Here is a 23,836-nt window from a genome sequence, read left to right as displayed (position 1 = left end):
TTACAAAAATCCTCAAAGCTTTGCAATGTTTTGGTTTCTAATCTACATGCAGATTCCTTCCTGTAGAAAAGTGCATAGGCGGTGCTGCAAAGTTGCGGGGCTAGGAGGCTTCAGAGTGGCATTCATCTTGGTGAATTCCCTCTGTTCACTGTCTTGGCTTTTGTGTTGCAGGAAAAGAGAAGCTGAATCATGTTCTGCATAAAAAGCAAAATACCAGTGTATTAATTACAATGAAAAATGTAACTATCAAGGGAAATGGCTATTCATTTCATTCGACAGGGCATTCTGTCCTTGTAGAAAAGCCATACGGGAATTAAAATCATATTCAAAACTGCATTAATTGAGAAAAGGAACAATAAAAGGTTTAGTTGTATGGCTCAAATTTTCAACGGAGTCACATCAAGCTTAAATAGAGAAATGAGACGCCCTCCACTACTAGAACCAGTTAGTTTAGTATACACACTGGAGACTTCCCACTTTAAAAAGAGAGTGCTGAGGAGGCGGAGCAAGATGGCGGCCGAGTAACAGCTTCCTTGCATCTGGGCACCGTGAGTCTGGGGAGATAGGACTCCAGGCATCTCTGGCTGGTGGGATCTGCCTATCATCACTCCTATGAGGATACAGGGAGTCAGCGAGAGACTTCTGGACCCCAAGAGGAGGACTAAAACAGTGGAAAACCGGCAAGTGGTCGCGTGTGTTCAATCCGTCTAAACCCGCCCACAACTGTAAGCTCAGTAGCAGCGAGACTGCAAACCAGAAAGGCCTTACCTGTGAACTATTTTGGTGTCCTTGGACTTGGCATTGAGTTGGGGAGGGCCTGAGCGGGAGTGCGGAGAACTTTGGCCGTTGTCTGGGGCCCCAGTCTGAGCCGCTGACCCAGACGGAGCTAATAGTGTTTGGCGGTGGGTCACACGGAACCATTGTCAGTGATCTGCCCTGGCAAGCTCTGCCCTCAGGGTTGCAGAGTGAGAAAGGGGTGGGAGCTGGTAACCCAGCAACCAAGTAGCCTAAGGGTGGGGTCTGAGCCGCCTTGCAGCCCTAAACCTCAGGGGCAGAGTGAGACGGGTTTTGGCACACTGGGTAAGTGGATAGCCACTTCAGCAGTGATTCCAGCGAGAAAGCTGGGAAAGCTTCTGCTCAGCAAGGTTACAAGTTCAAAGTGCCTTTTAAGTGGGCTGAAGAGAGATTTAGGGTGTCTACCTGCTGGGGTTTGAGAAATCAGCAGCCTCCAGTCGTATCAGAACTGTGATTAACATCTCATACCCTAGAAGACCACGTGTTGCCCAGACAATATTCAATAACATATACAAACTGCTTTGTTTTTGGTTGTGTATTTTTTTCTTTTTTTTTTGTTTGGTTGGTTTTTTTTGTTTATTTTGACATTGTTGATGTTCTTTTGCTTTTTAATTTCAATCTTTTCCATACAGATCCCTTTTTCTTTCTCAATTTTTCTAGTTTAATTATAATTTCCCATTGCTGCCTTTTTTAATATCTAGAACTTCATTTTTGCTAGTGTTTCTAGCGCTATCATTTGGTTTTTCACCCAATTTTATCCCCATAAAGTTTTCTGTTTGCTTGTTTTGGTTTGATTTATAGCATTTTTGTCTTTCCTCTCTACTTGGTGGAGGTGGGGTACTGTGTCTGATCAGGTTAGCAAAGAGCTGCTGACCTCAAGGGAACCACCCAACTGGGCACACCCAGAAGGTAGGGTTTTTTAAGGTTGTGTCAAAGTACCCTACTGTACACCTATATTGCCCTGTCTCCCTCTTTCTGTGCCTCTCTTCTTTTTGTCAATATTCCTTATACCCACCCCCTCTCCTTTCTCTATCTTTCTTTTTGTTCTTATCACTCGGTCGTCCTTTCTTTCATCCCTTTTTTGCTCTTCAACCTTCTCACCCTTCTGGTCCTGTAACCCTTAGTCCACAGGCACAAGAACTTAAAGAGCAAGAGGAAGTGAAAGGAAAATTAGGGCAAGGAAACAGATAAAAGAAATCACTCATTAGGAAGAATCAGCAGAAAACTCCAGGCAACATGAAGAACCAGTCCAGAACAACCCCACTAATGGACCATGAGGTAGCTACTGCAGATGATTCCACCTATAAAGAAATGTTAGGAATGACAGAAAGGTAATTTAGAATACACATGTGGAAAACAATGAAAGAAATGATGGAAACAATGAAGGAAATTGCTAATAAAGTGGAAAATAACCAAAAGGAAATCCAAAAACAGAATCAAATAAGAGAAGAACGATATGAAGAATATAAAAAGGATATAGCAGACCTGAAGGAACTGAAACAGTCAATTAGGGAACTTAATGATGCAATGGAAAGTATCAGCAACAGGTTAGACCATGCAGAAGAAAGAATTTCAGAGGTAGAAGACAAAGTTTTTGAGATAACTCAGACAGTAAAAGAGGCAGAAAAGAAGAGAGAGAAAGCAGAACGTTCACTGTCAGAATTATGGGACTTTATGAAGCGTTCCAACATACGAGTTATAGGAATTTCAGAAGGGGAAGAAGAATGCCCCAGAGGAATGGAAGCCATACTAGAGAATATTATAAAAGAAAATTTCCCAAACATCACCAAAGATTCTGACACACTGCTTTCAGAGGGATATCGGACCCCAGGTCGCCTCAACTCTAACCGAGCTTCTCCAAGACACATTGTGATGAACCTGTCCAAAGTCAAGACAAAAGAAAAGATTCTGCAAGCTGCCAGGAGTAAGCGCCAGTTGACCTACAGGGGCAAATCCATCAGAGTGACCGCAGACTTCTCTAATGAAACTTTCCAAGCAAGAAGACAATGGTCATCTACCTTTAATCTACTTAAACAGAACAATTTCCAGCCCAGAATTCTGTACCCTGCTAAGCTAAGCTTCAAAATTGACGGAGAAATCAAATCATTTACGGATATACAAACATTGAGGAAATTCGCCACAACAAAACCAGCTCTACAGGAAATACTTCAACCTGTTCTGCACACTGACCACCACAATGGATCAGCAGCAAAGTAAGAACTCAGAAATCAAAGGACAGAACCTAACCTCCACACTGATGCAAAAGATAAAACTAAGCAATGGACTCTCACAAAATAAGACGAATAGAATACTACCACACTTATCAATTATCTCAATAAATGTTAATGGCTTGAATTCCCCACTGAAGAGACATAGATTGGCTGACTGGATTAAAAAACACAAGCCATCCATTTGCTGTCTGCAAGAAACACACCTGGCTTCAAAAGACAAATTAAAGCTCCGAGTCAAGGGTTGGAAGACAATTTTTCAGGCAAATGGAATTCAGAAGAAAAGAGGAGTTGCAATCTTATTTTCAGATACATGTGGATTTAAAGCAACTAAAGTCAAAAAAGACAAAGATGGTCACTTTATATTGGTCAAGGGAAAACTACAATAAGAAGACATTTCAATTCTAAATATTTATGCACCCAATTTAAATGCTCCCAAATTCTTGAAGCAGACCTTACTCAGTCTGAGCAATATGATATCTGGATAATACCATCATAACAGGGGACTTTAACACTCCTCTTACAGAGCTGGACAGATTCTCTAAACAGAAATTAAACAAAGATATAAGAGATTTAAATGAGACCCTAGAACAACTGTGTTTGATAGATGCATATAGAACACTCCACCCCAAAGATAAAGAATATACATTCTTCTCATCACCCCATGGAACATTCTCCAAAATTGATCATATCCTGGGACACAAAACAAATATCAACAGAATCAAAAGAATTGAAATTTTACCTTGTATCTTCTCAGACCATAAGGCACTAAAGGTGGACCTCAACTGTAACAAAAATGCTCAACCCCACCCAAAGGCATGGAAATTAAACAATCTTCTGTTGAATAACAGATGGGTGCAGGAAGAAATAAAACAGGAAATCATTAACTTCCTTGAGCATAACAACAATGAAGACACAAGCTACCAAAACCTGTGGGATACTGCAAAAGCAGTTTTGAGAGGAAAATTCATCGCTTTAGATGCCTACATTCGAAAAACAGAAAGAGAGCACATCAACAATCTCAAGAGATCTTATGGAATTGGAAAAAGAAGAACAATCTAAGCCTAAACTCAGTAGAAGAAAAGAAATATCCAAAATCAAATCAGAGATCAATGAAATTGAAAACAAAAGAATCATTCAGAAAATTAATGAAACAAGGAGTTGGTTTTTTGAAAAAATAAATAAAATAGATAAACCTTTGGCCAGACTAACTAGAAATAGAAAAGTAAAATCTCTAGTAACCTCAATCAGAAACGATAAAGGGGAAATAACAACTGATCCCACAGAGATACAAGATATCATCTCTGAATACTACCAGAAACTCTATGCCCAGAAATTTGACAATGCGAAGGAAATGGATCCATATTTGGAATCACACCCTCTCCCTAGACTTAGCCAGGAAGAAACAGACCTCCTGAATAGACCAATTTCAAGCACTGAGATCAAAGAAACAATGAAAAAGCTTCCAACTAAAAAATGCCCTGGTCCAGATGGCTTCACTCCAGAATTCTATCAAACCTTCCAGGAAGAGCTTATTCCTGTACTGCAGAAATTATTCCAAAAAACTGAGGAAGAAGGAATCTTCCCCAACACATTCTATGAAGCAAACATCACCCTGATACCAAAACCAGGAAAAGACCCAAACAAAAAGGAGAATTTCAGACCAATCTCACTCATTAATATAGATGGAAAAATTCTCAAAAAAATCCTAGCCAATAGATTACAGTTTATCATCAAAAAAGTCATTCATCATGATCAAGTAGGCTTCATCCCAGGGATGCAAGGCTGGTTTAACATACGCAAGTCCGTAAACGTTATCCACCATATTAATAGAGGCAAAAATAAAGATCACATGATCCTCTCAATAGATACAGAAAAAGCATTTGATAAAATCCAGCATCCTTTTCTAATTAGAACACTGAAGAGTATAGGCATAGGTGGCACATTTCTAAAACTGATTGAAGCGATCTATAACAAACCCACAGCCAATATTTTACTGAATGGAGTAAAACTGAAAGCTTTTCCTCTTAGAACTGGAACCAGACAAGGTTGTCCTCTGTCACCTTTACTATTCAACATAGTGCTGGAAGTTCTAGCCAATACAATTAGGCAAGACAAGGAAATAAAGGGAATCCAAATGGGAGCAGAGGAGGTCAAACTCTCCCTCTTTGCTGACGACATGATCTTATACTTAGAGAACCCCAAAGACTCAACCACAAGACTCCTAGAAGTCATCAAAAAATACAGTAATGTTTCAGGATATAAAATCAATGTCCACAAGTCAGTAGCCTTTGTGTACACCAATAACAGTCAAGATGAGAAACTAATTAAGGACACAACTCCCTTCACCATAGTTTCAAAGAAAATGAAATACCTAGGAATATACCTAACGAAGGAGGTGAAGGACCTCTATAAAGAAAACTATGAAATCCTCAGAAAGGAAATAGCAGAGGATATTAACAAATGGAAGCACATACCATGCTCATGGATGGGAAGAATCAACATTGTTAAAATGTCTATACTTCCCAAAGCAATCTACCTATTCAATGCCATTCCTATCAAAGTACCTACATCGTACTTTCGAGATTTGGAAAAAATGATTCGGCGTTTTGTATGGAACCGGAAAAAAATCCATATAGCTAAGGCAGTTCTTAGTAATAAAAATAAAGCTGGAGGCATCAGCATACCAGATTTTAGTCTGTACTACAAAGCCATAGTGGTCAAGACAGCATGGTACTGGCACAAAAACAGAGACATAGACTCTTAGAATCGAATTGAAAACCAAGAAATGAAACTAACATCTTACAACCACCTTATCTTCGATAAACCAAACAAGAACTTACCTTGGGGGAAAGACTCCCTATTCAATAAATGGTGTTGGGAGAACTGGATGTCTACATGTAAAAGACTGAAACTGGACCCACACCTTTCCCCACTCACAATTGATTCAAGATGGATAAAGGACTTAAATTTAAGGCATGAAACAATAAAAATCCTCAAAGAAAGCATAGGAAAAACACTGGAAGATATTGGCCTGGGGGAAGACTTCATGAAGAAGACTGCCATGGCAATTGCAACAACAATAAAAATAAACAAATGGGACTTCATTAAACTGAAAAGCTTCTGTACAGCTAAGGAGACAATAACCAAAGCAAAGAGATAACCTACACAATGGGAAAGGATATTTGCATATTTTCAATCAGACAAAAGCTTGATAACTAGGATCTATAGAGAACTCAAATTAATCCACATGAAAAAAGCCAACAATCCCATATATCAATGGGCAAGAGACATGAATAGAACTTTCTCTAAAGATGACAGACGAATGGCTAACACATGAAAAAATGTTTATCATCTCTATATATTAGAGAAATGCAAATCAAAACAACCCTGAGATATCATCTAACCCCAGTGAGAATGGCCCACATCACAAAATCTCAAAACTGCAGATGCTGGCGTGGATGTGGAGAGAAGGGAACACTTTTACACTGCTGGTGGGACTGCAAACTAGTACAACCTTTCTGGAAGGAAGTATGGATAAACCTCAAAGCACTCAACCTAGACCTCTCATTTGATCCTGCAATCCCATTACTGGGCATCTACCCAGAAGGAAAAAAATCCTTTTATCATAAGGACACTTGTACTAGACTGTTTACTGTAGCTCAATTTACAATCGCCAAAATGTGGAAACAGCCTAAATGCCCACCAACCCAGGAATGGATTAACAAGCTGTGGTATATGTATACCATGGAATACTATTCAGCCATTAAAAAAAATGGAGACTTTACATCCTTCGTATTAACCTGGATGAAAGTGGAAGACATTATTCTTAGTAAAGCATCACAAGAATGGAGAAGCATGAATCCTATGTACTCAATCTTGATATGAGGACAATTAATTACAATTAAGGTTATGGGGGGGGGAAGCAGAAAGAGGGATGGAGGGAAGGGGGTGGGGCCTTAGTGTGTGTCACACTTTATGGGGGCAAGACATGATTGCAAGAGGGACTTTACCTAACAATTGCAATCAGTGTAACTGGCTTATTGTACCCTCAATGAATCCCCAACAATAAAAAAAAAAAAAATTAAAAAAAATGAATAAGGAAAAAAATAAAAAATAAAAAGAGAGTGCTAAATATTTACTTCCCAGGGATTTTTTTTTTGGCTCGATTCCTAAGTACTATTTGTTATTTCTCTCAGTGGGGGTTTTCTCTGGTTTGATCCTTTCTTCATTGACCTACAATTCTTACACGCAAACTATTTGCAAGGGTTTGAAGACTATCTCACTATTGACCTCAAATACTGCTCTCCGTACTAGACACACCAAGTCCTCATTTATTTTTACTTAACTCATGTGGGGAAAAAAAAGAAAATCATATATAGCCCTCAAAGCCAGGCAGCATGGCACGCAGCAGATGCCCTCAAATCTGGTGAAGGAATAACTGCAGTTTCTTATTCCTTTTGCCTAATGCAATTTAGAAAGGCTTTGCAAAGCCCATCTCCTTCCAGGATGAAAAAAACCCGGCCAGAATGCAGCTCCTGCCGCACCTTTACTTGGAGACTCCACCCTCTCCAAGTCACTGCAAGCCATGACCACAGGTCAACAGAGACCACACAAGGACACCCCCATCTTAATTATATGTCCCCATTCAGCGCATTCACTCCCCAACTATCAGAGTAGAAAAAAAAAAAAAAAGGAAAGGTCGGAAGAGGAAGACAGAAAAAAAAAGCTGGGAGAGGGAAGGGAGCCTTCAGCAAAATACAGCTGCATTGCTCCGGAAACTCATTCCCCCGCCTCAGTCTCTTTGGGGAATTAGGCCCCATCAGAGATTCAAAAACAAAAATTGTAAAGTCGAGATTCTTATGGCCGAGTCTACTCTCGCCCTCTGGGCCTCAGAACCGCGAGGCCGCCGGGCTAGACTGCGAGAATGCACCGCGAACAAGCGCACACTCAGCTCCAGGCTGCCGGAGCAGCCCTGGGACCACCCGCCGCGGCATCTGAGTAGGGCGGCCCCAACTCGCAGCCTCGTCCGTAAAAGGGGGGCCGCTGGGTCGCGCCGGCCTTTTTCGGCTGGCCGCGTTCCTTCCGCCCTGAGAGGGCAAAGAGTCCCGCTCCCTCGCATACACCTCCCGCCCGCGCTCCGGAGCGCCCCCTAGGAAGGAAGCGCGAGCGGCGGCCGCGGCTTGGCGGCGATTTTATTAGCGCTCGGCTGGGGTTGCCCGGCCCTTCCGCGAGCCGGGCTTCCCCGCCCTCCCCCTGTTTCCCTCGGCCCCACCGCCCCCCACTAGACGGCCGGAACCTCCCTGCGGGGCGGAGTGATACCGGCGGCGGCGTAGAGCGCGGCGCGCCGAGAGGGGAGCCCGGGCTGCGCGGGGCGGGCGGCGGCGAAGGGAGGAGGGGAGAGAGGCGGGGCCGGGGCGGGTTGTTGTGAGGCGACTGCGCTACTGCCGGACCGGGGCGGTTATGGCGGCTCCATATTAACACCCTCCTCCTCCTCCGCTGCCGCCACCGCAGCCGTCTCCTCCTCCTCTCCCACCCTCCCGCGCTCTAAGCCATCTCCCCCTTCACCCTGACGCCTGCCTCTTCCCCTCACCTTTCCCCCTCCCCTCTTCTACCATGCCCGGCATGATGGAGAAAGGGCCCGAGTTACTGGGGAAGAACCGATCGGCCAACGGCAGCTCCAAGAGCCCGGCGGGCGGCGGAGGCAGCGGCGCCTCGTCCACCAACGGCGGGCTGCACTATTCGGAGCCCGAGAGCGGCTGCAGCAGCGACGACGAGCACGGTGGTAGCCTCGAACTCCTCCCCGCCAGCCCGCCTGCCCCCCTCCCTCCACCCCTCCCCCAGCCCCCTCCCCTCGCCGCGCTCCCGCCCTCCCTCCCCTCCGAGCCGGGGCGCTGCGGTAGCTCGAACTCCCGGTGCAGTGCTGCAGCACCCCCTGCGACCCCCGTCCCTCCGCCCTCGACCAATCCTCCGCTCTCGGCCCCCCTCCCCGCCCCCCCATCCGCTGCCATCTCCTGGAGTGCCCGGAGTTAATATCTTCCCATTCACCCGCCGCTTCTTTCCTCCACCCACCGATTTTTATTTTTTATTAAGTGTCTCTTCCTTTTAATTTCTTTTCTTTTCCTCTTCTTTTTTTTTTTTTTATTTTTTGCATTGCTTTGCAGATGTTGGGATGAGAGTCGGAGCTGAATACCAAGCTAGGATCCCTGAATTTGATCCAGGTAGATATATTTGCTTAAGCAAAATCCCGTCTCCCTTTTTCTGGGCTTAGTTTTGGGTAGATGGGGTGGGGGTCCGGGCGTGGGGCTGGGAAGGGATGCAGGGCCGGGCTGGGCAGGCAGGCGGGCAGGCATCCGTGGCGGGGAGGCTGTCAGGCTTGGCCGGGCGGTGACACAGAGCGTGTAGGCAGATGTGTACATGGCAAGGTTAACATGGTTCCTTTTGGAGGCCACTTGCCCACTCTGGCATCGCCTTTCTGACTCCAGAGCCCGAAGCAGGGTTGAGATGAGGTGAGCAGAGGGAAGACGACCCTTGGTGGAGTCCGGGGTGCAAGGCCGGGGGAGGAGCGGCTGCAGAGCCGAGGGCTGTGTGTGGACAAACCATGCAAATGTCAATTGCCACTGAGCCGGCCCCAGGAGCAGAGGGCCGCGCTTCGCAAGGCGGGCGACGAAGACTGGAGCGGCAGTCACTGGCCGAAGCCAAGGGCAAGCCCTACCAACCCGAGCGCGGATGGGATTGTCGCTTTTCTTTCTTTTTGGCGTGGTAGTGTAGCTTTGGTAGCGGTATCTCTGCAGACTGCGGGAGCCGGGGAGAGAAAGGGGTGGGGGAAAGGGGTGGGGAAATGCCAGCGGCACACCTCTCGAGAGAGCCAGCCCTAGGAAGTCAGACCACAGGACAGTGGCTGCAGCTGCCAAGGAGACATTTTCTCCCGGAGCAGCCAGGTTCCAGCCTCCTCTGCCAACCCAGCTTGCGGGCTCCCTGTCTACTTTTCTCCAAACAGGCTCCCTGGCGGTCACGGGATTTCAGCCTGTGCAGGGATTGGGCGAGAGTTCCGCATATGGAGGCGCCCTAGCTGGAGCCTCCCCGAGCGGAGCGCGTTTCATTCTCCCTCTTTAGTTCTGGCTTTGAACAGACTTTGAAAGGGGCCCCACCTTTTTATTTTTTATTTTCTTACAGTTGTCAATATTTTACTCAGTGCTCGCTCGTTGCTAACAATGGAATTCTTTGTTAGATATTAATAGAGCTTGCGTTTTGGGGGGTAGGAACAGACAGTATGTTTATTTTGATTATTAAGGTGGGGAGGGGAATTTTGGTTCCTTTCCTCCCCACTGGGACTACTCAGAAAATCTACTAATTATTTAAAAGTTCTGGCAGCAGCTTGCATGTCCCTAGGGAGGACGATAAAATAATGGGTGTTACAGGACTATCAGGACACTCTTTTTTATTTTCCATAAATTTTTATTTTGAAAAATTTCAAATCTACACAGCAGTTTCAAGATAGAGGACACTCTTTTTTAATAGGTAACAACAGTGATAGTGTTCTCTAGATTTGGGTTGCTTCTAAATGCCATGAATACTTTTTATTGAGAGGTTATCAGTGTGTGTCTTAGTTGACTTCACATCATTTTAAATGTTTTATGAAACTAATTTTCTTTATTAATGTAGCTAGTAGGTGAGTGTCACTTTCACGTTATTTTGCTGCCTCAAGGTTTAGCTTGACATTTGAAAAGAGCATACTTTGGCTTTGAGATAGACTGAGTTCAATTCCCAACTCTTACTTTTCTCCTCTGAATCACTTGCTTTCTCTGAGCCTCAGTGTTTTTAGCTATCACAACTATTTAACAATATTTTTGTTAGGATTAAATGACTGGGCATATGGTAGTTATTTAGTAAAAAGTAAAATTTATAATTATGAAGAATGATTCTGGATTTATTTGTACTTTCTGATTTGGGGCTTTCATGGTACTGTGTGGGGTTTTTTTGGTATTTATAAAGTTATTTCCAAATTAGAACTAAGCAGCTAGAATTATTTCTTAAGTTTATAAACTTAACTATCTCTTTGACCTCATTAGGGAGATTTCTAAGGCAGTATTTTTATTTCATAGATAACTACATACAGGTTGATTAGGGGTCTTGTGCTTAAGAGTCAGGCTTCATGCCAAAACAAGCTTACGTATGCCATAGCCTAATCCCTGTGAAACATTTTTTGTTTCATGTTAAAGTAGACATTGTAACAGATTTCAAAAGTTGAAGAATAATTCACTTAAACAGAATGCTATTTAGGTGGTTTTATATGACTACAATTTGGATTAACCAATTTAATTGATCATTGTATTTTGCTTATTTTAAACTTGACTAGAGTATTAGTGGGGGGAATCACTGAAATGTTAACTTTTTTAAATAAGTAAGCAAACAGGGCGGTTCCTGTGGCTCAGTGAGTAGGGCATCTGCCCTGTATACCGAGGGTGGCGGGTTCAAACCTGGCCCTGGCCAAACTGCAACAAAAAATTGCTGGGCGTTGTGGCCGGCGCCTGTGGTCCCAGCTACTTGGGAGGCTGAGGCAAGAGAATTGCCTAAGCTCAAGAGCTGGAGGTTGCTGTGAGCTGTGATGCCACGACACTCTACTGAGGGTGACTAAGTGAGACTCTGGTCTCTAAAATAAATAAATAAGCAAACAAATTTATTTTATTTTATTTATTTATTTTGAGATAAGAGTCAGAAGCTGTCGCCCTGGTTAGAGTGCTCTGGTATCACAGCTCACAGCAACCTCAAACTTTTTTTTTTTTGGCTGGGGCTGGGTTTGAACCCACCACTTCCAGCATATGGGGCCAGCGCCCTACCCCATTGAGCCACAGGCGCTGCCCAACCTCAAACTTTTGGGCTCAAGCGATTCTCCTGCCTTAGCCTCCCAAGTAGCTGGGACTACAGGTGCCCACCACAACGCCTGGCTATTTTTTTGTTGTTGTTGCCATTGTTGTTTTAGCTGGCCCAGGCTGGATTTGAACCCACCAGCCTTGGTGTATGTGGTCAGTGCCTACCCATTGAGCTACGGGCACAGCCCATAAGTAAATTAAAGTATTTTGAAATTTATTTACTTAAGTCATTCCCGTGTTTTGGCACCAAAAATTTTTTTTATTTACTTAGATTATAATTGATATTTTATTAGAATAAGGGTAAACATCACATTCTTGAAATTGACCTGCTCATATTCTGCTTAATAATCTTCTCTAGAAGAGTATCAAACTGTAGGACACAATTAAAAGCAGTTACCATTTAAACTTAAGGCTTGTCTTGTAATTATAGGCCAATCTTGTCAAGCAAATATAGATTGTTAATTATTAGATAATTTTCACAAGAAGCATCATATTGCTGCTGTATTTTATTCTTACTCTAAGTGTTACATGGTTGTGTAAAGTTTTTATTTCATATCAATTCAGTATAATTAGGTGAGAATTTAAAAACATTACCATGGAAAAAGGTAAGGAAAAGAGAAATATTTATTAATGATGGAAACTGAGAAATGGTCATCTCTTCTCTTTTTGTCATTTCATTATCTTTGTCTCAAACCACTCAGTCCATCTTTATGGATATTGTTCACTCATAGTCCTATAAGTCACTTGGAAGAAAAATTCCTTGGGTGCTGCTGTTAGGATGATCAGAATGTAGGAAAATTGGCCCAATAAAGTATCTCACGCCTTTAATCCTAGCACTTTGGGAGGCTGGGGCTTGAGCTCAAGAGTTTGAGACCACCCTGAGAAAGCGCAAGATCCCCTTCTCTAAAAATAGCTGGGCGTTGTGGTGGGCCCTACGGGGGTGACACCAAGGCTGGTGGGTTAAAACCCAGCCTGGGCCAGCTAAAACAACAATGGCAACAACAAAAAAAATAGCTGGGCACTGTGGTGGGCACCTGTAGTTCCAGCTACTTCAGAGGCTGAGGCAGCAGAATCACTTGAGCCCAAGAAAGAGTTTGAGGTTGCTGTGAGCTGTGATAATATAGCACTCTAACCAGGGCGACAGCTTCCTACTCTTTTTTTTTTTTTTTTTTGTAGAGACAGTTTCACTTTATGGCCCTCAGTAGAGTGCCATGGCGTCACACAGCTCACAGCAACCTCCAACTCCTGGGCTTAAGCGATTCTCCTGCCTCAGCCTCCCGAGTAGCTGGGACTACAGGAGCCCACCACAACGCCCGGCAATTTTTTTGTTGCAGTTTGGCTGGGGCTGGGTTTGAACCCGCCACCCTCGGTATATGGGGCCGGCGCCCTGCTCACTGAGCCACAGGCGCCGCCCTAGCTTCCTACTCTTGTCTCAAAATAAATAAAGTAATAAAATAAAATAAAATTGTCTGCTTATTTAAGAAACAGTAAAATTTCAGTGATTTTTCCCCCACTAATACTCTAGTCAAGTCTAAAATAAGCAAAATACAATGATTAAATTAGTTAATCCAAATAGCAGTCATATAAAAATCACTTAAATAACATTCTGTCTAAAAAAAAAGAATGTAGGAAAATTAAAAGGATTTTTGGTGAAGAATTATTTTTTATTGGAAGAGATAATAGCGATGATGATAGAAATTAAGCACATAATGAATTAGTAAACTAATTATTTTAGAAAATATGAGAATTGAGGTTTGTGTTAGAATTACTAAAATTAGGAGATTACCTTAATTATGGGCCCATTGCCAAAGAAAGTCTCACCTCTGGCTCGGTTCCCATAGCATAGTGGTTACGGCACCAGCCACATATCACCAAGGGTGGTGAGTTTGAACCTGGCCTGGGCCAGCTAAACAACTGCAACAAAAAAAATAGCTGGGCATTGTGACGGGTGCCTGTATTCTCAGCTACTTGGGAGGCTGAGGCAAGAGAATCACTTAAGCCCAAGAGCTGGAGGTTGCTGTGAGCTGTGATATGACAGCACTCTACTGAGGTACATAGTAAGACTCTGTCTCAAAAAAAAAAAAGTCTCAACCCTTACCACATTCCTTTAACCTAAAATGGTGTAATGACCTTAGATGAACTACCTGACTTCTAGGCTTTAGTTTTCTCTTCTGTAAAATGGTGATAATGTTGAGTCACAGATTAAGTGAAAATTAATGTATATAAAGCAGTGGTTTTCAAAATATTTTGCTTGCATACCTGTAAAATAATTTTAGAAAAACAGATTATCACATGTTTTTAATGTGATATATCTATTATTTGTCACTGAGTTAAAATACTTGAAGAATGTAATTTCTGGTATTTTCAAACTATTACCACTTTGAAATAAAGCTTTAATACTCTTTTTTAAATAGCATCCAATTAAATATAAATATGGTGGTGATATGGTAGTATCTTTTTATAAAATACATTGACAGGCTCCTAACATTCTGAAAAGTTGACAGTGTTGCTTTTTTGAAATCGTTTCCATGCATTTTCCCCACAGAATTTTATTTTCCATGGTATATGTGCTTGTAAGTACTTTATTGATCACGTGACTTCTCTACCACTATAATATCTCTTCTTGTGAACGTAAGGTTCTAAGTGTTAAATCTCTTCTGGCCTGAATTATTACAATTAATAATACATAATTAATTAAAATTCTAGAAGTTATGGTACCTTGAATAAAGAAGGGCTTGGCTGACAGTCTGTTTGGAACTCTGGAGGTTTTAAAACATTGGGCCATAAACTCTTACAAGATTTGGAATTCATGAGAGACTTTCCTTTTTTTTGAGGGATGAAAGAAATAGAATGAGCATGTAGCTTAGACCGCAGGTGAGTTCCCAGGTAGATTGCCTTGGGAAGGGAGGACATAGGGAAGCTGATGATCTGAAAATTGATTCTCTTAATTCATGTTCGGCTGGGCACCCGTAGCTCAGTGGTTAGGGCGCCGGCCACATGCTCCGGGACTGGTGGGTTCAAACTTGGCCCAGGCCTGCTAAAACAAACAACAACAAAAAAAGTAGCCAGATGTTGTGGTGGGAGCTTGTATTCCTGGCTACTTGGGAGGCTGAGACAGGAGAATAACTTAAGCCCAGGAGTTTGAGGTTGCTTTGAGCTGTGATGCCACAGCACTCTACCTAGGGCAACAAGTGAGACTCTGTCTCAAAAAGAAAAAAGGAAATCTTAAAAAGAAATAACATTTTTTATATTTAGACTTACTCTGAAATGCTGTTGATGTACAAATCCTGGCTTATCAAATTATATTTTTATTTCTTAGTTGTTGATTTTCTGCCGTAGTCTCATAAATGTATTTTACCAACTAGGGTTTAAAGATCTAAATGATTTCAAAAGAATTGAACTTTTAAATGTTTTATTTAAAACTTTTAAACTAACTGTTCCAAAGTTTTACTTTCAGAACTGATATGCTACTGTTATAGTCTTTTAACTGGCAGTAGGCGTCACAGCATATAGCAACTTCCAGCTCTTAGGCTTGGGCGATTCTCTTGCCTCAGCCTCCAGAGTAGCTGGGACTGCAGGCGCCCGCCACACCAGCTATTTTTGTTGTTGTTGTTGTTGTTGTTGTTGCAGTTTGGCTGGGGCTGGGTTTGAACCCACCACCCTCCGTATATGGGGCCGGTGCCCTACTCACTGAGCCACAGGTGATGCCCTGTTCTGTTTTGATTTTTGAGACAGAGCCTTATTTTGTCGCCCTTGATAAAGTGTTATGGTAGCTCACAGAAACCTCAAACTCCTGGGCTTAAGCCGTTCTCTTGCTTCAGCCTCCCAAGTAGCTGGGACTACAGGTGCCCACCACAATAACCGGCTATTTTTAGAGAGCAGGTCTTGCTCTGGCTCAGGCTGGTCTTGAACCTGTGAGTTCAGGCAATCTACCCACCTCGGCCTCCCAGAGAGCTAGGATTACAGGTGTGAGCTACCTCACCTGGCCCGACTTATCAGGTTTTATTCTCAGTACAGTTTCTAATTGTCAGACGGTTTTGAGATACAGTCTTATATTGTTATAAAGACAAACGCTACGTTGATGTCCTTAAAATACTTAGCTCATTCAGAGTTTTACAATGGAATGGGTAATATGTTATTGAATGTAAGGTTTGTAAGGGGTAGGTAAATTATTTTAATAGTACAAGTTATTTTCTCCTTTATTTATTTATTTATTTATTTATTTATTTATTTATTTTATTGTTGGGGATTCATTGAGGGTACAATAAGCCAGGTTACACTGATTGCAATTGTTAGGTAAAGTCCCTCTTGCAATCATGTCTTGCCCCCATAAAGTGTGACACACACCAAGGCCCCACCCCCCTCCCTCCATCCCTCTTTCTATTTTCTCCTTTTATAAGAGAGGAATCAGGCCTGAGTTGGCTGAAAAACCAAAAAAAAAAAAAAAAAGTCATTTTATCTGTTTACTCATTTTCAAGGGATTGATGAGGGGGAGGATATCAGCCATTTGAATTATAGGACCATGAGGTTTTATTCACTTATTTATTATTATTATTTTTTTTGGCCAGGGTCGGGTTTGAACCTGCCACCTCTGGTATATGGAGCCGATGCCCTACTCCTTTGAGCCACAGGCACCATCCCAATTCACGTATTTTTTTAGTTAATTGATAAGGTGAGAAGAAGTCTTTTCAGGATCGAGAATGGAACTGTCTTCAGTAAGCATGTACTAGCAATAATAATTAAGTCTCAATATCATGCTTGCCATATGCTAGGTACCTCACGTATATTAATGCATTTAAGTTTTGAGCAACTCTGTGAAGTAGATACTCTGATCCATATTTTAGAGATGAGGAAAATTGAGGCACAGATAGATTAGTTAGAGGTGCCCAGGGTGACAAAAGTACTAGGTGGCACAGCTGGGATTCAAGTTCTGGGTGTATGGTTCCACAGATCATACCCTTAACCATTGCTTCAAAGTATTCCTTATTTCCTGTGAATATCAATCATCTCTTAGGCCTAGTTGACACATACATAATTGTAAATAGTGGTAGTACAGTTCAGAGTTTGGGAAAGAAAATTGAGAAATGCCTAATTAGGCATTCTGTGCTATCAGATGGGGTTGTTCACCACATACTGCCTCTCTACCCTCCATCCTCTATATTAGAAGACCTGTTAGTTCCCACAGCTTGGATGCCAGTTTTTATCAAATCAGATCCTTAATTGCAATACTTAGAATTTTTTTGAAACATAACTTTATTCTTCATGGGGAAAAATATTTAAAAAATAGTTTTATGTCTGTTTCAGAAGAGACATAATGAAGATATTTCTTTTTTTTTTTTGAGACAGAGTCTCACTATGCTGCCCTCAGTAGAGTGCTGTGCCGGCACAGCTCACAACAACCTCCAACTCCTGAGCTTAAGCGTAGCCTCCTAAATAGCCGGGACTATAGGTGCCCTCCACAACACCTGGCTATTAGTTGTCATTGTTGTTTACTTGGCCTGGGCCAGGTTTGAACCCTCCACCCTCAGTGCATGTGACCAACGCCATAACCACTTTGCTACAGGAGCTGAGCCTATAATTATGTTTTTTGTTTTTTTTTAATACTTTCATGGTGTTTCTTCATTTCTCTTCATTCTTGTTTTTTTTTTTTTTTTTTTTTTTTTTGAGACAGAGTCTCACTTTGTTGCCCTTGGTGTCATGAGAGTGCCATGGCGTAATAGCTCACAGCAACCTGGGCTCAAACCCCTGGGCTTAAGCAATTCTCTTGTCTCAAACCCCTGGGCTTAAGCAATTCTCTTGTCTCAGCCTCCCAAGTAGCTGGGACTACAGGCCCCCGCCACAACATCCCGCTATTTTTAGAGACGAGTTCTTACTCTGGCTCGAGCTAGTCTCCAACCTGTGAGCTCAGGCAATCCATCTGCCGTGGCCTCCCAAATTCTGGGATAATAGGCATGAGCCATCATGCCTGGCCCTTCTTTTCATTCTTAATTTTTCCTTATACACTTAATCTTTAAATAATTTTGGCTTCATATTAATATTTTAAGAATAGTGTTTAATTCTTTAAAATTTATTGATTGAATATATAGTAGGGATACTTCAAAATAAAAAGTTATTGAATGATATTAAATTATTCTTTGATGGGTATGTTCTTTAGATGGAAATTATACTGATAGTTCCCTTACTCCTAGAAATGAATGTTCTTTATTCCAAATATTTTATAAATGAACACAGTGTAATTTCATAATTCTGTTAATATTTCATGTGAGTAATTTTGGAATTTAATGGTAATTAGTGTACCTCATAGATAAGTTTGTTTAAAATTAGGCAGCAATATTTCATTCATTTGTTGTTTTATTTTTTTATTTTTTTGCAGTTTTTGGCTGGGGCCGGGTTTGAACCTGCCATCTCTGGTATGTGGGGCCAGCGCCTTACTCCTTGAGCCACAGGTGTCACCTTCATTTTTAGTTTTAAGCTAACTGGAATGTGGCTTGGCACCTGTTACTCAGTGTTTAGGGTGCCGGCCACATGCACCAGGGCTGGTGGGTTCGAACCTAGCCTAGGCCTGCTAAACAACAACAAAAAATAGCCGGGCATTGTGGCGGACACCTTTAATCGCAGCTACTAGGGAGGCTGAGGCAAGAGAATTGCTTGAGCCCAACAATTTGAGGTTGCTGTGAGCTATGATGCCACGGCATGCTACCAAAGGTAACATAGTGAGATTCTGTCTCAAAAAAAAAAAAAAAAAGCTAACTTGAATGCAACTAAGGATTAGGTAGAAGCCTTCTGAAAAAGACTATTTAGTAGTTCAAATAACAAAACTTTTTTTTTTTTTGTAGAGACAGAGTCTCACTGTACCGCCCTCGGGTAGAGTGCCGTGGTGTCACACGGCTCACAGCAACCTCTAACTCTTGGGCTTACGCGATTCTCTTGCCTCAGCCTCCCAAGCAGCTGGGACTACAGGCGCTCACCACAACGCCACTACGGGGATGTAGTCTTGGCACCTGTAGCTCAGTGGCTAGGGCGCTAGCCACATACACCGGCGTGGGTTCGAATCCAGCTGGGGCCTGCCAAACAAAGACAACTACAACCAAAAAAATAGCCATGCATTGTGGCAGGCGCCTATAGTCCCAGCTACTTGGGAGGCTGAGGCAAGTGGATGGCTTTAGCCCAAGAGTTTGAGGTTGCTGTGAGCTGTGACACCATGGCATTTTACCCATGATGACATAGTGAGACTCTGTCGCAAAATAAAAATAACTTATGGGGATTTACTTGGCCCTGCATAGCTATGTCATTCATTCTGTTTATTGTTTATTTACGTGCAGTTTTAACAGGGCTTAATTTTTTTTTTCTTTTTTTTGAGACAGAGTCTCACCGTGTCGCCCTTGGTAGAATGCCATGGCATCACAGTTCACAGCAACCTCCAGCTCTTGGGCTTAAGCAATTCTCTTGCCTTAGTCTCCCAAGTAGCTGGGACTAAGGCACTGCCACAACACTTGACTGTCGTTGTTGTCATTGTTGTTTAGCCAGGCCTGGGTAGGGCCTGAACCCACCAGCCCTGGTGCTTGTAGCTGGCGCCCTAACCACTGAGATACAGGCACCAAGCCCATGTTATTAACTTTTTTTTTTTTTTTTTTTTGCAGTTTTTGCTGGTGCCGGGCTTGAACCCACCACCCCCTGGTATATGGAGCTAGTGCTCTACTCCTTGAGCCACAGGCACTGCCCCACGTTATTAATTTTTACATGTTTGACTTTTCTTACACAGAACACATACTTTAGTATATATAAAATAAAATTAAATTAAGTTTAAAAAGGAATAGCTGGCAAACTCTTTTGTAGAGACCGAGTTTCGCTTTATGGCCCTAGGTAGAGTGCCATGGCATCACACAGCTCACAGCAACCTCCAACTCCTGGGCTTAAGCGATTCTCTTGCCTCAGCCTCCCAAGCAGCTGGGACTACAGGCGCCCGCCACAATGCCCGGCTATTTTTTTGTTGCCGTTTGGCCGGGGCCGGGTGTGAACCCGCCACCCTCGGTATATGGGGCCAGCACCCTACCGACTGAGCCACAGGTGCCGCCCAACTGGCAAACTCTTAACAAGCAATAAGATTAAATGAAAACCTAAAAAGCAGATGTATTTTAAAACAGCAATCTTAGCAACAAAATAATACCTGAGGCAGTCTCTAGTTTGAAAGGTCTTGAGTTCTTACTGATGATGTAACTAAATCAGATTTATTATTCTGTCATGTTAAGGATGTGCAATGTAGTTAGTCTTTTTAATTTAAAAGGAGTACTTTTTTTTTGTAGTTTTTGGCCAGGGCTGGGTTTGAACCCACCACCTCTGGCATATGGAGCCGGTGCCCTATTCCTTTGAGCCATAGGCGCCACCCTAAAAGGAGTAAATTTTAGCATTTACTAAACTTCCCTGTTTTTTTCATAAATAGGATTTTTATTACAGTTAATATAAATCTGTTTTCCTTCTGTTTTTCCATACTTTTTTGTCCTCCTTTGCAGGTATCTATACTGAAATTGAAATAAAGCTTAATTTGTTTATACTTATTTTGAATGTAAATAAGATCCATCGTATTCACAGTCATTAATTTTTTTCTCCAGGTGCTACAAAGTATACAGATAAAGACAATGGAGGGATGCTTGTATGGTCTCCATATCACAGTATCCCAGATACCAAATGTAAGTTCTGCAAAATTGAATGTTAATATCAACAGGGGTCTATCAGCCAATCAAAATGTGACTTATATTTGTTTCTGACTCTTCTAAATTCTCATTTAAAAAAATCAGTTTTGTCTTTGTTTTATCTCATTTTTTAATGGAGGTTGTTACATTAGAATGTTCTTCCTTTTGAAAGATAGTGGGTTGATCATTCCAATTTGTGTCAGGCCCATGAAGAATGAAAAACCTAGGATCTGATGGCATTGCTGCTTAAATCCTCAAGCAGGGGAGGGAGTTACTATGTAGACATCTGCACAGGCTTTTCCTCAGTATATGGAGCTGTAAAGAAATGCCTTCAAACTTCAGAGAGCCCACTATCATTACCATTTTAAAGAGGAAAGGGAAAAGAACTGACTTCAGCAGCCATCAGGTCATCTTTGTGCTCTCCATTTCTGGACGGAGACCTTCTGGATCATTGACCATGCACTTCTTGAATCATGGTGTGGCTTTAGACTTCAGTGTGATGTAGCGGACCTGATCCTTTGCGGCACATCAGATATAGGAAACGTACAGGTAACAACACTAAGATCCCAACCTCTCCATTCAGTTATTGAATTTTTTAAGTAACAGAGCAACAACACTGAACAGCTAATTTCTAGCAGCTGTGAAGTAAACTTATCTCTTTAGAATATTTACTAACGTCTTAAAGATGTCTCTGGGGTGGTGCCTATGGGTCAGTGGGTAGGGTATCGGCCCCACATATCGAGGGTGGCGGGTTCAAACCCGGCCCTGGCCAAACTTCAACAAGAAATAGCTGGGCGTTGTGGCGGGCACCTGTAATCCCAGCTACTCAGGAGGCTGAGGCAAGAGAATCGCCTAAGCCCAGGAGTTGGAGGTTGCTGTGAGCTGTGACTCTACCAAGGGCGATAAAGTGAGACTGTCTCTAAAAAAAAAAAAGTCTCATGATGGTTTATTTAGGCCTGTGAAAATTAATGATACCTATCATGTATATAGTATCAATGGGTATTGATATAATAAGAAAACTTAAAAATTAGAAACCGACTATGCATCTGCATACCTGATAATGCTTCCTATTTAAAAGTTTTAGAACACCAGGCTGGGTACGGTGGGTCATGCCTGTAATCCTAGCACTCTGGGAAGTTGAGGCAGGTGGATAGCTTGAGCTCACAGGTTTGACACCATCCTGAGCAAAAAGCAAGACCCCATCTCTACTAAAAATAGAAGAAAACTAAGGCAAGAGGCTTGCTTGAGCCCAAGAGTTGAAGATTGCTGTGAGTTATGATGCCACGACACTCTACCCAGGGTGATAGCTTGAAACTCTGTCTCAAAAAAAAAAGTTTTAGAACACCAGCAAAAGGTCTAATTGGGTGGCGCCTGTGGCTCAGTGGGTAGGGCACTGGCCCCATATACTGAGGATGGCGGGCTCGTACCCGGCCCTGGCCAAACTGCAACAAAAAAAATAGCCAGGTGTTATGGCGGGCACCTATAGTCCCAGCTACTCGGGAGGCTGAGGCAAAAGAGTCGCCTAAGCCCAGGAGTTGGAGGCTGCTGTGAGATGTGATGCCACTGCCCTCTACCGAGAGCAACAAAGTGAGACTTTGACTCTAAAAAAAAAAATGCTAATTGGTAATTTAGGAATTGGGTGCTTTTGAGGCATTCTTAACAGAAAACAAATTATTCATTTGACCTGGGAGTGTACACTGAGAACCTCAAAGAGACTATTGGCTTTTCCAGGTTCAATCATCATTACGAGCAAAGGTTTTCATCCACAAACTGAGTATCAGGGTATCATTGAATTGTGCTGTTTTAGCCTTGTTTTATACAATGGTGCATTTCTTAGCATAGTGGAAAATAAAATTTAGCCAACATGTTCTGGTAGTGTGGTGTCCAGTGGAATTCCCTGTTGATGGTCAGTGATTTTCAACCCTGATTATGTACTACAGTCATGTGGAGAACATTTTTTAAAAAGTACTTATGTCTAGGGGCGATGCCTGTGGCTCAGAGGGGTAGGGTGCCGCCCCATATGCCGGAGGTGGCGGGTTCAAACCCAGCCCTGGCTAAAAACTGCAAAAAAAAAAAGTACCTATGTCTAGCCTTATCTCAAACTGTTTAAATGAAGATCTTCAGGGTAGCCTCTACATTTTACTTTTTAAATGCTTCCACACAGATTCTAATGCCTAGCATGGGTCAATTGGTATTCTTCAACCTTCTGTCTATAGGGACTATAAGATATTTTTGTTAAATTAAATCAGCATGTATTTAGACCTCTTACGTATTTAAGTGCTTCATGTTGTGAACAAAATATAATATTTGGAGTTTCTGCCCCAAAGGTTATACTTGTAGAGATGCATCTATAAAAAACAGTTGTTATTCTAACAGCATTACTGTTTATAATAGCATATTCATATATAAAACTGTACTGACAATAATCATAAAATACTTCAAAAGTGCTTAACATATGCCAAGTGATGTTCTAAGCACTTTCCATATTTTAACATACTTAATCATAGGAGGAAGGTACCTTTTTTTTTGAGACAGAATCTCAAGCTGTTGCCCTGGGTAGAGTGCCATGGCTTTACAGCTTACAGCAACCTCAAACTCTTGGGCTTAAGTGATTCTCTTGCCTCAGCCTCCCAAGTAGCTGGGACTATAGGCACCTGCCACAACGCCCAGCTGTTTTTTTTTGTTGTTGTTGTTGTTGCCATTGTTTTTTAGCAGGCCCAGGCTGAGTTCAAACCCTCCATTCTCGGTGTCTGTGGCTGGCGCCCTACCCACTGGGCTATGGATGCCTCCAAGGAAAGTACTGTTTTTATCAACAATTTAGAGTGAGGAAACAGGTTTAAAAAGATCAAGTTACTTGGCCAGAATGAAAAAACTAGCAACAAGCTAAGAATGAAGCCCAGGTGGACTAGCTACTCTAGGATCAGAATTCTTAACCACTGCTTCTCAAATATATTTTTATTATTATTATTATTATTATTTTTTTTTTTTGAGACAGAGTCTCATTATTGCCCTTGCCCTGTGTCACAGCTCACAGCAACCTCAGACTCTTGGGCTTAAACGATTCTCTTGCTTCATCCTCCTGAGTAGCTGGGACTGTAGGTGCCTGCCACAACACCCGGCTATTTTATTTGTGTTGTTGTTGCAGTCATTGTTGTTTACCAGGCCCACGCTGGGTTCACATCCTCCAGCCCTGGTGTACGTGGCTGGTGCCCTAACCACTGAGCACGGGCACTGAGCCTCAAATATATTT

General features: G+C 42.4%; 1 protein-coding gene across 5 annotated transcripts in view; it reads left to right on the top strand.

The window, feature by feature from the left end:
- The first annotated feature begins 8,360 nt into the window (after positions 1-8,360).
- The window catches only part of RCOR3 (REST corepressor 3), a 60,560-nt gene continuing 45,084 nt past the window's right edge, over positions 8,361-23,836 (top strand). For 2 of the 5 annotated variants that reach the window (XM_053605246.1, XM_053605244.1), the window contains exons 1-3: positions 8,361-8,805; positions 9,188-9,244; positions 20,506-20,583. In XM_053605246.1, the coding sequence (XP_053461221.1) occupies positions 8,640-8,805; positions 9,188-9,244; positions 20,506-20,583 (301 nt within the window). In that variant the 5' untranslated portion in view covers positions 8,361-8,639. Of the gene's footprint in view, positions 8,809-9,187; positions 9,245-20,505; positions 20,584-20,627; positions 21,136-23,836 lie in introns of those variants that run through there. The other 3 variants (XM_053605243.1, XM_053605245.1, XM_053605247.1) reach the window with 3 other exon arrangements.

This window comes from Nycticebus coucang, chromosome 10, assembly GCF_027406575.1.
Source record: "Nycticebus coucang isolate mNycCou1 chromosome 10, mNycCou1.pri, whole genome shotgun sequence".
Classification (NCBI taxonomy): domain Eukaryota; kingdom Metazoa; phylum Chordata; class Mammalia; order Primates; family Lorisidae; genus Nycticebus; species Nycticebus coucang.
The sequence above is the reverse complement of the archived record's forward strand: the minus strand, read 5'-3'. Positions and strand labels throughout refer to the sequence as shown.